At 45.6% G+C, this 13,246-nt stretch overlaps 2 protein-coding genes across 8 annotated transcripts in view; one reads left to right on the plus strand and one right to left on the minus strand.

Annotated features, from left to right (window-relative positions):
• faap100 (FA core complex associated protein 100) overlaps positions 1–13,246 on the minus strand; it is a 53,943-nt gene that overhangs the window by 39,970 nt on the left and 727 nt on the right. The window contains exons 3-12 of one of the 4 annotated variants that reach the window (XM_058062563.1): positions 12,380–13,200; positions 12,106–12,262; positions 11,072–11,900; positions 10,901–11,011; positions 10,621–10,707; positions 10,199–10,267; positions 9,556–9,672; positions 9,344–9,480; positions 9,099–9,236; positions 5,859–6,061 (exon numbers count right to left, since the gene is read on the minus strand). In XM_058062563.1, coding sequence (XP_057918546.1) covers positions 9,634–9,672; positions 10,199–10,267; positions 10,621–10,707; positions 10,901–11,011; positions 11,072–11,900; positions 12,106–12,262; positions 12,380–13,200 — 2,113 coding nt within the window. In that variant the 3' untranslated portion in view covers positions 5,859–6,061; positions 9,099–9,236; positions 9,344–9,480; positions 9,556–9,633. Of the gene's footprint in view, positions 1–5,858; positions 6,062–9,098; positions 9,237–9,343; positions 9,673–10,095; positions 10,268–10,620; positions 10,708–10,900; positions 11,012–11,071; positions 11,901–12,105; positions 12,263–12,379; positions 13,201–13,246 lie in introns of those variants that run through there. The other 3 variants (XM_058062564.1, XM_058062562.1, XM_058062561.1) reach the window with 3 other exon arrangements.
• fscn2b (fascin actin-bundling protein 2b, retinal) lies at positions 226–9,716 on the plus strand. Of its 4 annotated transcripts, XM_058062568.1 has the most exons (7): positions 229–1,026; positions 1,894–1,995; positions 2,066–2,792; positions 7,365–7,521; positions 7,704–7,825; positions 7,903–8,070; positions 9,106–9,715. In XM_058062568.1, exons 2-7 carry the CDS (start codon positions 1,900–1,902, stop codon positions 9,309–9,311), a joined length of 1,476 nt encoding a protein of 491 aa, XP_057918551.1. In that variant the 5' UTR covers positions 229–1,026; positions 1,894–1,899; the 3' UTR covers positions 9,312–9,715. The 4 variants fall into 4 exon arrangements, with proteins under 4 accessions (XP_057918548.1, XP_057918551.1, XP_057918549.1 ...); XM_058062565.1 differs by having other exon boundaries at positions 226–1,026; positions 1,894–2,792; positions 9,106–9,716; XM_058062566.1 differs by having other exon boundaries at positions 257–293; positions 1,894–2,792; positions 9,106–9,716.

The following is a 13,246-nucleotide window of genomic DNA, read 5'->3' on the forward strand; positions in this document are numbered from 1 at the left end:
GTGAGTGTTGTGAGCCATGTACAGTACACTGTGCGTTGTAGTAAAGCCAGGTGGGGCAGCACTGCTAGATTAGCCAGGTTGAGATGATTGGGTTAAGGATTAGACAGATTCAGGAATAGACACGTCTGTTTACCCGGCAGAGACGTCTTACGATCGGCTGATTGGCGAGGCTGATTACTCAGACGCACGCACTCCTACGCGCACAAAAGTCTGCCTCTCTCCGTTCCTATTAGAGCTGACCCAGAGAGCGTGCAATCAGAGAAGGTGTGTAACTAAAGCCTCAGTGTTGGCAGGTAAGAGGAGCTCCACTATCCTGTAGGCACGGGGGGGGGGTGCTCTGGTTACATTCGGTCTGTGTGTGTGTGTGTGTGTGTGTGTGTGTGCATTGTTTCAAAGAGCAGAGTTGAGAAAAAAAAGGAGAGAGAAAGGCAAGATCTCACACCCATGCCAGCATGGAGAAAGGTAGAAAAGGTGAAAGGGAGGCTTAACATGACAAAGACCGGCATGCTTTGGTTGCCATAGGTTGCGATGGACGCCTTATGTTCGGGGGAAGGAACGAGGATGTTCTTCTTCGCTGATCAAACCTCGGGACTTCAAGGAGACGCGACGACGAGTTATTAGGACGCAAAGAAACCGCAAGGTCAGAAAATGATCAGGATGAGAGGCCAATACTGGGAAGTCCCGTCTCGGGATACCTTGCGATTGAGACCTCAGGTGTGAAGAATAAGTGGAGCAAGGAGGAGATCGAGGCTGGACGGGGGGAGGTCAGCCTGAAGAAGAGGAGATAAGCAGTTGGGAGCAAAATTAAAGAGAGACGGACGACGAGCTCAATACTGAGGAGAGATCAAGGTTGCCGTTCCTATTCCTACCGTCTTGCTGCAAGGAGCAGCAAGGAGCAGTAAGGAACAGCAAGGAGCGCTGCGAGGAGAAAAGACGGCAGGAATTACAACGGGTCAGTTGGTGGAAGAAGCCTCTTAAATCTGGGCTAGCTACAGAAACTGCTAGGGAGGAAGCCACAAAACCACAGTAAGTAAATTAGGACGGCGTGGCTGGAAAACTGTGTAATGAAGCCACGGGTGGGTGGGGGGGAAAAATTTTGCGGTCTCTGGAGTGCTCTACGCGCTGTACCTTAATGAATTGATTTCCTGTCTGAGAAACATTTGCGTTTCATCACTCCCCATGACATCTCCTCCATTCTTTTTTGGTGCTCCTGTTGATTTAGCAAAGCGCTCCAAAGAAAGGAATACGTCTAAATTAACTGCTAATTCCTCCGTAGCAGCGTGAGTCGTTGGTAATTTGGTCAATTCTAGGAAATCCTTGTCAGTGCCACAATTAACTGTACCAACTGTACCATTAATACATAAAAGGCACTTTATTCCTTCACCCCCCCACTATGGACTTACACCATTATTTTGCAGCAGACACACAAGTCGGAATAAGCAGCGTTTAATGCTGACTGTGGCTTTCCTCATGATGTCTGTGTTTGCACCAAAAACCTGAACTAGAATGCAGAACCAACAAACCAGAGACCTTGGACCTCACAAATCCGATATCTAGTAGAAGAAGAGTGGAAGCAGTTCCAGACAAACTCCAGATAACATTCCAGTGTCACTCCCAATGACCGGGTGTCCTGATACTTTTGAGAACAATCCAGCATCTGTCATTTGCAGCCCAATGGGTTCTAACTTTAGAACTTAGCTGGATCACCACAAAATTCGGTGAATACTTCAAGGGACAGAGAGACAAGGAATTGGTTGAAAAATATGGCCGCCATGTTTCTTTTGATCATTTTTTAAATATGCTGTAGTGTGCTGTACGTCTGCCAAAGCGTTTTGATGACGCCACAAATGTCATATACAGTCATTATACACCTTTGTCTTTTTTTCTGTCAAGGTCAAGATGCCCTCTAATGGAACTCTTTCACCTTTAAAGCTTCAGTTTGGAATGATCAATCATGAAGGTCGCTACCTCACTGCTGAGACTTTTGGCTTCAAGGTACAACACGCTGATTATTACGGACAAACTTGTGGGTTTGTGTAAAACTACACAAGTCTTTGTGTCTCAGGTCAATGCATCAGCTCCAAGCATGAAGAAGAAGCAGATGTGGACTCTGGAGCAAGACCCCCAGGACACGCAGGTGGTCTACCTGCGCAGCCACCTGAGACGCTACCTCGCGTCTGACAAGGACGGCAAAGTCACCTGCGATGCAGACGGCCGAAACTCTGATTGCCGTTTCCTCATCGTGGCGCAGTCGGACGGTCGCTGGGCCCTGCAATCCGAGCGGCACCTCCGTTTCTTCGGCGGCTCCAGGGACTACCTGTCCTGCTTCGCTCAAGTCATCACCGATGCCGAGCTGTGGGTGGTGCATCTGGCTCTGCACCCGCAAGCTAACCTGCTGTCAGTGGCCCGCAAGCGCTACGCTCATCTCTCCATGGAGGACGGCGAGATCGCCGTGGATGTGAATATTCCTTGGGGGGTGGCTGCGCTACTGACCCTCGTCTACTTGAACGGGAAGTACTGCCTTAAGACCTGCGACAGCCGCTTCCTCAGCAATGATGGGAAGCTTGTGAAGGACATCAGCAGGTCCACGGCGTACATATTGGAGCTCATGTGCGGTAAGCTGGCTTTTAAAGACTGTGAGGGAAAGTACTTGTCTCCCATGGGCCCTACAGGCACCTTGAGGTCAGGACGGTGCTCCAAGCCCGGGAAGGATGAACTGTTTGACCTGGAGGAGAGCCACCCACAGGTGGTTCTGATGGCGGCCAATGGGAAATATGTTTCCATGAGGCAAGGTAGGAAAATACCTCGATTCTGTGCAAAAAATGCTTTCCCCGTTAATATGTAGTAATTTGTTCAATTATTGCATATTTTTTCATGACATCTTCTCCATTCTTTTTGGTGCTCCTGTTGATTTAGCAAAGTGCTCCAAAGAAAGGAATACGTCTAAATTAACTGCTAATTCCTCCGCAGCAGCGTGAGTCGTTGGTAATTTGGTCAATTCTAGGAAATCCTTGTCAGTGCCGCAATTAACTGTACCAACTGTACCATTAGTACATAAAAGGCACTTTATTCCTTCACCCCCCCACTATGGACTTACACCATTATTTTGCAGCAGACACACAAGTCGAAAAATAAGCAGCGTTTAATGCGGACTGTGTTTGCACCAAAAACCTGAACTAGAATGCAGAACCAACAAATCAGAGACCTTGGACCTCACAAATCCGATATCTAGTAGAAGAAGAGTGGAAGCAGTTCCAGATAACATTTCAGTGTCACTCCCAATGACCAGATGTCCTGATACTTGAAATATGTTTCCATGAGGCAAGGTAGGAAAATACCTCGATTCTGTGCAAAAAATGCTTTCCCCCTTAATATGTAGTAATTTGTTCAATTATTGCATATTTTTTCATAAACATACTTGGCTACGAGAGGAATGATATTCAGTTTTACAGCAGCGGAATGACTGCACAGTATTGTTTTCTTAGCCTTTTACGACATAATCAATCATAAATGTCCTTTGCTCTCGCTGTCCTTACTTTGCTGGATAATACCGTTAACACTCTTTGCCCCCCCCCCACCCCCGGGCTTGCCGAAACAGCTGCTTGTAACATATACCGCGCGCAGCAGAATTGTGTTGATATTGCATTATGTATTTATGCTATGGTCTTTGGTCGCAGGGCAGTTGAAGTGGGTTATTTGATCAGCACGCGGACATGGCAGCGCACCGCAATGCTGATGGATTACAGCTGCTCCGCACGGGCTTCAAAGTTCACCCTTGTCCAGAAACATGGCTGCATTTCTTTGATCCAAGCAAAAAGAAGAAGAAGAAAAAAAAAGCATAAGATTGCAATTGTCAGGGTCGTTTTACATGGAAGTAGAAGTGCGCTACAAGTGGTTGCTAAGTGCTCTGTCGCTGATGGTTGAAAGGCGTGTGCTGGTCTGATTGGGAATGGATTAGCATACCGTCAGCATGCTTGGCCATTGGCTACAGATTCTTGTCTGCGGCGTCGTGTTACTCCATCCGGGCTCGCTGAAACACAATCTGGCCCTGCTCATTGTTCCTAGTTAGCGGTGGGAGCCGCACACAGAAACCAAATGACTGGGAGCATGTTAAACTGATTGGTTGAAGGGACGGACTGAAATCTCCCCGAGAGCACGGAGCAGCTCACTGCACATTAAGTGTGCGTTTCCATACTTGCATCACGGCTACGCCGCGTTTTCCTCTCTTCTTTCTGGCGCTTGTTGTGCACAAACACGAGCTTTATCTCTCGGCATCACACTCGCACCCCCGCACACACTGACATAGCGTCCCACTGTGGCGAGCGGGGAGGTGCGGCGTGCTGAATTATTGATAGAGTCGTTCCCCTGTTCCTGGAAGGTAAAGAGTCTGCTTTCAGAAACATAAGCTTCCCCCTCGCCAAAAAGCTTCTTCCCCTCTTGAGTCACCTAATCTAACCTAACCCACTGACCACTGCCTCCATTGCAACGCTGCAGAAAATCAGGAAAGGTCGTCAACAATTTATGTATCACACAAGCTCTAATTGAAGAAATATAAATGGAAGAAATCACCAAAATTCATCACAATATTCTCATCAACAAATTAGAATCTGGGCGGTGCTGAAACGGGTGGCTGAAAAGCATTTTTAGGCCGGGATATAGTAATTAACGGTGTGCCACAGGGGTCAATCCAAGGACCAAAGCTGTTTAAGTACTGTAAATAACATCTGTAAAGCCACAAAAGACCTACAGTTACTATGACAGTAAACCCTTGTTTATTGTGTTTAATTGTTTCCAGACCCGACCGTGATAAGTGAATTTCCGTGACGTACGATTCAATATTAGTAAATAATATCGGATTTTCGGTTTAGGTAAAAAATGTACGCATAAAAAGCAGATGTATTTGTTATCAACAGCGAAATATACTTCTAGCATGACAATATTTACAAGTCGAATATGGCTTATTTGTTCACAACCTGCCCTTTTCCACACAATTTAACAATTAATTGGCGAGTTAGCCGGGTGTGGCAGCTCGGTGTACCGCCCTGCCATTTATCTCTGGCCTCCACATGACATGATGATGAAAGGAGCTGGAGGTGAAATGGAAAGTGGAGAAGGGAGTAGACATGTATTCACGACCTCACTTTGTGCTCCCTTGCTGTGGCTAATGGAGTAAATGCATCCAGAGGGCTGGCATTTATTAAGGTAGAGCCTCTGATTATTATTATTATTATTATTTCTGCTCTTTTTTTTTTTAATGGCTGCTGCATGAATTGACCTCTTAAAACTCAACAACAAAGCAAATGTGAGGATTGCTGTTCTTTTTCTTAGTCCAAACATCAACATTTTGGACTTTTTCCACATGAACAGAAACATGTGCCCATGAGCCAATCATTTATTTTGTATGTTTAGCTAGTATGTGGATCGCTACCATGTACAGTTTCTTGGCAACGGCATCCATACAATCCCCGATGATACGGCAGTTTCTAGTCCATTCTAGCGCATCTGAGTGTTTTCTCTACTATGCGGTTCTTAAACTAAAGAAAGGAGAGGATGCAAAGTTTCCGGACCCAAATGCACACAGGCCCGAAAAGAAAAACAAAAATGAAAGCGGTGACATAAAAAGCAACTGAAAATGCAGCCAGATTGGGGGAAAGACGAAAAAAAAAGGGAAGCAGTGGGATAGTGGCATCAGCTAGCCATTAATAATAGATGCCAGATGCAATCCACGGCTGATGGATTAGTTGGGCCTGCTCCACTTTCAGACTGCAGGTAGGACAAGTCCAGAAAGTGGAGCCGGTTCTGGGGTAACATCGTGCAAAGATCTTTTCTAGGTATGTGTAAGGAATGATGGTACTTACATGCGTTAAGCCCCGATCGTGGCTGTGATGACAAGACCTTCTTCTGCATGCTTGAGCGAGCCTGGTGATGGTCATCAGCAGCGGTGCCGATATCCTCAGATTGGTTCCTTAGATTTCCAGCGTATCCAATCTCTTTCTCCGTTCTTCTCAGTTTCCTCCGCTGTCCCATCAACGGGATAGTCGCTGTGATGTCCAGCTGTGCCCTGACGGGAGGATCATTTCTGGGTTGAATTAGTGTGAAATGGACACGTGGAATAGGTAGAGAAAGCATGACATTGACTCAGGATGGAAGCGACTGTATATATATGAGAGTACCCCCGGGCATGGCTGAGCAGGAGAGGGGCCGCGACGTCTGCTTCAAACATATTTAATATCAATGATGAGTCACGCTCGTGTGAGACCACCCGATGCTTACTTTATCACGAGTTAATACGATGTGCAGATGCGAGTGTCCAGGTAGCCCGGTGACCATGACATCTTTTTCACGTGGTGGCGTCACGCTTTCTCTTTCGCTGTTAGATATGCCATTGAAAAATCAACAAATATAATCTGCTGAAATAACATCAAGGAGGGGGAAGGGGTTGTATATGCGTGTGCATTGGATTATTCTATACATGCATGCACCAAATAATATAGTAAATAATCACTTTGAAGACAAACTACATGCACATTTTGAACTGTAGCATTATGCACAGTACTTAAAATTTTAAACAACAAACATTTTTTTTTGTTTCTATTAAACAACAACAACTCTACCCTGAATACATGTAATTAATATAACATTTCAGGCTGCAGGAAAAAGGCACTCTACATGTCACTCTACATATTAATGTAAAAGCACTTTCATTTTTGCAGCATGTTCTGGCTACATTTGATCATTGCCAGCTCCGGGCTTAAGTGGCGTTGGCAATTATCTGCACATCCTGCTAAAGTGTGGACCCATAAATCCTGCCGTCTTCCTGTTTTTTTGCTTTATTCTTTTATTGAGGGGATTGTGGGGTAGCACTCGAAAGCTGATTATATCCCAACCCAGCTGTGAAAGAGGGCAGACATGCAGGCCCTGGAGGTGGAAGGGGGGGGGGGGGGGGGGGGGGGGGGGGTTGAAGGTGGGGGAGTCGGAGGGGGTCAGGGGTGAAGAGGAGGAGATTATTAGAGAAGGATGACCAGAGAGAAGAGAGCGATAAGAAGGCCGTTGTTAAGGGATTAAGAAAAATTCATTGGGGATATTCTGTTATGCATCTAATTTAGGGCTTATAGGCCTCTGCAATCTGTCTACGGGTCATGTGACAAGGTTTTCCATTCTGCAACACCAAATATTAGCCATCAAAATATGAAAAAAACGTCCTGCCATGTTTGCAAAATTGAAGTGGTTCTTCCATGGCCTCTGCTCTCATTCTTCACAAATTTTGACCGAAGAATTGTTGAATTGGATCTCATTACATGCAATGCAGCGACTTGCTGGACAGTGCAAAAAGTGTCAATGAGGATGAACACTTCCTGTTCTAGGAGTGAGCCTCTCTGCCAACCAGGAAGACGAAACGGACATGGAGATATTTCAGATGGAAATCGACAAGGAGAGCAGCAAGTGCACATTTCGCACCAGCCAGGGGAACTACTGGAGTCTGGTGGCCCACGGAGGCATCCAGACTACAGCCACGGAAGTGTGAGTGATGCTCTCATTCCAACTGGGCCAGGCTGGTCATTATCTTAAATGTCAGCCTCGAAGGTCTTAATACAGCCGTGCCCTTCCATTTAAAGCATTTGCCATTTTTTATTCTGTGTGCATGATGTTTTATTAGTTTATTAGAAAAAGGCTGATCTTTTGCATTTTATGCCCAAATGCAGTTCAGCAAACACAATGTTTGCTATGGAGTGGATCGGTCACAAGGTGGCGATAAAGGCCAACAATGGGAAATACATCTGCACCAAGAAGAATGGGCATTTATTAGCTGTCAGTGACTCCATAGGTGAGATACTTTGTCACTTCCTTTGCCTCCGCCTGGGATTTATTTCTCTTGATAAAGACGCCGTCATCTTTTGTCAGGCGAGGACGAACAGCTCAGTGTGAAACTTATCAACCGGCCCATGTTGATCCTGAGAGGGGAGAATGGTTTCATCTGCCACCACAAGAACTCCAACACTTTGGATGCCAGCAGATCTGTTTATGACATTTTCAGTCTGCAATTCAGCAATGGCGCCTATCATATTAAAGGTCAGCACATGACACACACCATCTCAGACAGGGTGGATACTGTATAAAGCTTCATTTTTAAGGACACACACACTATATGGACCAGAATCAAGCACCTAAACATGTAGTCTGCGCTCAAAAAGTACTAGCCACCGTACTTGTTTAAAAAAACTGCCATAATTGATTTAATTTAGTCAAATGCCTGCCAAGCATTTGAATTAAATGCTTGTGCTCATTTCCATTGCTTTGTATTGAGTTGTGGACTCCTATAGAGCAGCTAAACACAATAACCCGCAGAGAAAGCTTTCTAGATCTTCCGGATTCTACAACTCTTTCTACAGTGTTTCCATGGACTTCCTGCTTCCAAACCAAACAGTCTGTTTAATTTACTCCACCCTTAGCCCTCCTCTAGGTACCTAGTACGTTCTCTAGGTACAATTGGTCACACGCCCAAAGGTACTCCCAAGGACTTTCGAACACTTAGGTCCGGTTTTATTGAGTCCGGATCGCATTGAAGTCAGTAGAACTCGGTGTTAGAAAAAAAAACTGTAAAACCGAAGGTGCAAAGCCATTCAAAAGTTCTTTCAGAGCTCACTTGCAAATGTGCAAACCTCATATCTGAAACAATGGAATCGTTCAACACGAGAATACAACAGTCTAACTACATTTAATAGGTCAGAAAAGTGGAAAAAAGCATAATAGGTTCCCTTTAATAAAAGCTACTTTGTTTATAGTCCACTGCGTCGCGCTATGATGATGTCACACTGCCGCTAATACACAAGCCAGAACCAGATTTGCTTGATTTGAGTTAAGTGAAGGCAAATATTTCTACTTCACTTTCCATTATTATATAATATTCTATGTTTCTGACGTTTCGAGCACACACTCTCCTTCTTCCACGGCTGCTTAGAGTGGAAGAAGTTGTATGTATCGCCAACTAGCTCCATATTAACACCAATGTACCCATTATGACCCATTTTACAAGCTAATGGTTTGTGTCCATATACCGACGCTAGTGTCATGTCTACTCTGTAATTCGGTGCTTTTACCTCACAGGCGTGACTGGTCGCTTCTGGTACGTCAACAGTGCTGGCCTGGTGTGTTCAGACGGTGAAGTCCCAGAAGATTTTAGTCTGGAGCTCCTGGAGCGAGGCCGTCTCGCCATCCGGGGCAAGAACGGCCAGTATCTGCGTGGAGACCAGGGAGGCACGCTTAAAGCGGATGGACTCAATCTGAGCAGCTCGGCATTGTGGGAGTATTAATGCAGCAACAACAACAACAAAATATTACATACCTGCGGCCTTGCTGTTGTCAAAGAGACGTTTTCCATTCATAATGTGAACTTTGAAGGACTTTTTTTTTACTGCAATTTGATAGTCATTCAAAGAGTTGTCTGATTTCGGTTAGGGATTTGAATGTCTCCTTGCCTTTCTTCCTTTCGGAAATAAAGTGGTGCTTTAGTAAATGACTTGTCACTCACGGTTGTGTCATTTAAGACATAGTCACCATTAAGGGGGACTGGATGTCAGCTTTTAGACGTAGCCCCTCATTAGTGTGGTACAGGGAGTTTATTAACAGATGAGGTCAGGTTTCTACTGTCCACTTCATCCTAGCGGTTTGTTTCTGTAACACGAAACAATGGATGCACTGTGAATACATTTATAGTGGGGGGGACAAAAAATATCTCATAAAACTGACCAAGACGAACCAACATGTTGTGTTACTTCGTAACTTGTTGAATATTAATTTCGATTTACGTTTGACAAGTTAGTGATGAGTTGAAAGCACAGGGCTTCCAATTTAAGGTAATCTGCTGCCCCCTAGTGGACTAATGCAGAATGAGCCAGACATTTTCTTTTGAAATATATGTAGTGTTACTTAAAATCAGCTTTGCTTTTTATTAATTCATGTCGTAAACAATACATTATTATGAGTGCCATAATAATGAAGGTAATAGTTCAAGATAATAACATAGTCCTCTTCCTTTAATGTAATGTCACCAGACAAAGTAACACAAAAGGCACAATACTAAAAGTCACAACTCACATTCATGTGCAAGTAAAAGTGAGCTCTGCTGGCACGGATGTTATATAACACAGAGAGGATGTTCTCTGAGTTCTTGATAGACACTGAGAAGACATGATGTCACCTGCCCTGTGGACACCCCCCCACTGAAGCTGCTTGAGATTCCACTTTGCTGGACCTGCTGCAACAGAGTCTGACAGAAACAGCACAAGATATTCAATTAGGAAAGACTTAGAGGCTTTGTTTCCATTTCAAAGTGCACATTTAGCAGACTGCATGACACTTTTACAGATACAATAATTCCAGGTGGACTGTTATGTGCAAAATATAGAGTCTGCCCCCCCACCATCAATTTTGTAAAATCAATGCGGCCCGCGTGTCAAAAAGTTTGCCCACCCCTGCATTAGACTAATAGACTCAATTTCACAGGGTCATACATACAAGTATGACTTCTTTAGCATTGCTGCTTTAGACGACATACAGTAATAAAATGGCTGTGAGAGCCGTATTCTCTTTAGTGAGATAACATATCGGTGCAAGTCTCACCTCAGACCGCTGGAGTGCTTCCCTCACACCTAAACTCTGCATCTTGACGGTGGAAGAGGACTTTTCCGGTGCTATCTGCAGCAAACTCTGTCAAAAGCACAGGCAATGTTTCATCTGAGAAGTATCCTCTCAGAAACGATGATATCTGAACAAAAAAAACAGCCTCAAACTTAATCCGTTACAGTATCGAAAAGAAGCCATATAGTCTTTTTGCCCCTAAACATGTTTGGAAATACGTTACGAGTACAAAAAGTGTTGAAAAACAGAAGCCTGTTTGTACCTTGACTCTATGCAGGACTGCATGATGCATTCCGCACACGGCTGCCATCGACGAGCTCTCAAACTCAACCTCTGTAACAGCCAGGCGCTCCTCCTCCGACCCCACGTGTGCCTGTGCAAGACAGCCATCACGGACGCTACCACTTTGAGATAACTAAATAATAGCCTTTACCTCTTTTGCTGTCAGCTTTATAATATGTCCATTTGGGGCTCGAGCATGGACCGACTTGCTGAGGGTCACCTTGTCTTTTTGACCCTTCACCCCTCCGTGAGCTTTGCAGAGGAGCCATTCCAGCAGGGAGACGTCAGCGTGTGAAGGTGGACTCAACATCAACGTGTCCCTCAATAACTCTGATGACACCTTGATGCTTGCAGAGTGCTGCACATTCCCTGCATCTCCTACTCCTCCTCCGACAGTGAGGCGTGAGTTCAAAAAAGCTTCAACGTTGTCAGTGTTGCAATGTAAAGACGCAGCGTCCGCAGGATCGATCACCCGCAGGGCATGCAACCAATCCACAGTCAGAGTGTTCAATGGTAAACTGACATGGCCTCCGTCAGGCAGGCCTGACACTGCGTCCTCTCCGAGAAGACCTGAGAGGGAGAACGCAAGCGAGCAGAAGAGTGTAACAGGGAAGGATGACTCTCCTGCAGAAGCTAACGGCAGGGAAAACTCCACTTTCCCCCCCGGATGGAGAGCACGGAATGGGAATGAATAATGTGTGGAGCAGCTTTCGCCTCTGTGGGAGTTACACAGAGGAGACACGGTGATGCTTAGTGTCCATCCTCGTTCCAGATCATAACAACTTCCATTATCCAGGACGCAATTCAAGTTGAGGGAGTCCTTTCCAAGCAAGGTGCTCCAACAAGTGGCGGCGTGACAACGGATTGGCTTTTCCCGTCTGTCTGCTCCATCATTCAATAAAAAGCTGATGTTGAGTACCTGATTCAGTTGCTGCATGGTTTGGTTTTTGGATTTGATGGCAGCTTTTAGCACCGCTGATCTGAGAAGAAACAAGGTAAATTCTGTTATTATCCAGGCAATGCCAACAATTTTACAGTTTACTTTTATGCACAATGTCAAATGAAAGATTTCATTTTAGCTGATCAATTCTGGTCAGCCTTTTATCATTTTACTTCTACAAAGTGCAGCGGCCTGATCACACCTTACCTGTCTAACTGTAAAACAGACCAGTGGAGCAGTTGTACCTTTCATAAATGTCTCCTATAGCCGCCAGGATGTCTTTGATGCTGCGTCCGACATGTGAGGGAGGAAGACCGGACCATGATGCATCATGCCCCCTTTCGGGTAGGATAATCTTCTGGAGCTGACCCCTGGAAGACAGCCCCAGCAGCTGAGCTTTACCTGGGAGGTGATGAGCAAGTTCCACAGTTAAGCTCCAGAAATATTGTACATCCTCATAATCATATTAAAAACTTCCTATAATTGTAAAGTTTTGTTGAAATTGCGGATGTTTCTTACCTGCTTTGTTGTGTGGCACCAGGCCGATGACTCTACACACATTTAAGCTAGTGGGGTTGTAAAGGGCATGGGATTTCTTATTACTGGGTCCCACCTCCCCTTTTGCTGACTCTGATCCTCCAGTGGGTGTCTGTGACAGATCCAGGAGCAGCAGGTCTGACCCAGTGCTGTAGTAAAGGAACTGCCCATCCAGGCAAGCACACACCACGGGCCCGGGGATACACACTTCAGTAAAAGCTGCACGCAAGCCTCCCCCTGGTGGCCCGGCTGGCTGCGATGTCATCAGCACCGCTCTGCCTTGTTCGCCCACAGCCACCAGACATCCAGCAAACGCCCCGACAAACACGACCGGCTGCTCCAGGCTGTGCAGAACTCTGATTTGAGATCCGGGGACTCGCTGAGGGGTGAAACACAGGCGGCCGTCTGGCAGAGCGAAAAAAATAACCGGCGATTTGGCGAGGGCTGCGTCGATCCCGAATAGGAGTTTAAAGAGCGTCGCTTCAAGGTAGATGTGATCACTTGATGGATTCCTTAATGATGCATCTGTCTCGGCAGAGTGGACACAGAGCAGCAATGGCCTTCTGCACTCATCTGTGTCTGATACCACAGGAAGCTTGAAGGAACCCAGCATTTCATAGCGGCTGAATATTGACTCTTCTGCAATTTTGTACAGTGTCAACAGCCACGATGCGTCTCTCTGGGTAATGTTCAAGAGCGTAGAGTTGACCAAAAGTAGCGCCGATGCTCCTTCTCCGATAACAAAATGATCATCGGATACTTTCACATGAGACGGACATGAGGATGAATCAGCGTCTTGAACCCTGAGGAGGAGCGATATCACTAACATGAGGGGTTGATATTATATGT

The sequence above is a fragment of the Doryrhamphus excisus genome, chromosome 22, assembly GCF_030265055.1.
Source record: "Doryrhamphus excisus isolate RoL2022-K1 chromosome 22, RoL_Dexc_1.0, whole genome shotgun sequence".
Classification (NCBI taxonomy): Eukaryota; Metazoa; Chordata; class Actinopteri; order Syngnathiformes; family Syngnathidae; genus Doryrhamphus; species Doryrhamphus excisus.

Excerpts from the sequence above, each read along its gene's own strand:
- fscn2b (XM_058062565.1), top strand. The coding sequence starts at position 1,955 with ATGAAGGTCGCTACCTCACTGCTGAGACTTTTGGCTTCAAGGTACAAC. Across the intron at positions 7,522-7,703 it reads CAGACTACAGCCACGGAAGT|TTCAGCAAACACAATGTTTG; the intron begins GTGAGTGATGCT and ends GCCCAAATGCAG. Across the intron at positions 7,826-7,902 it reads AGCTGTCAGTGACTCCATAG|GCGAGGACGAACAGCTCAGT; the intron begins GTGAGATACTTT and ends ATCTTTTGTCAG.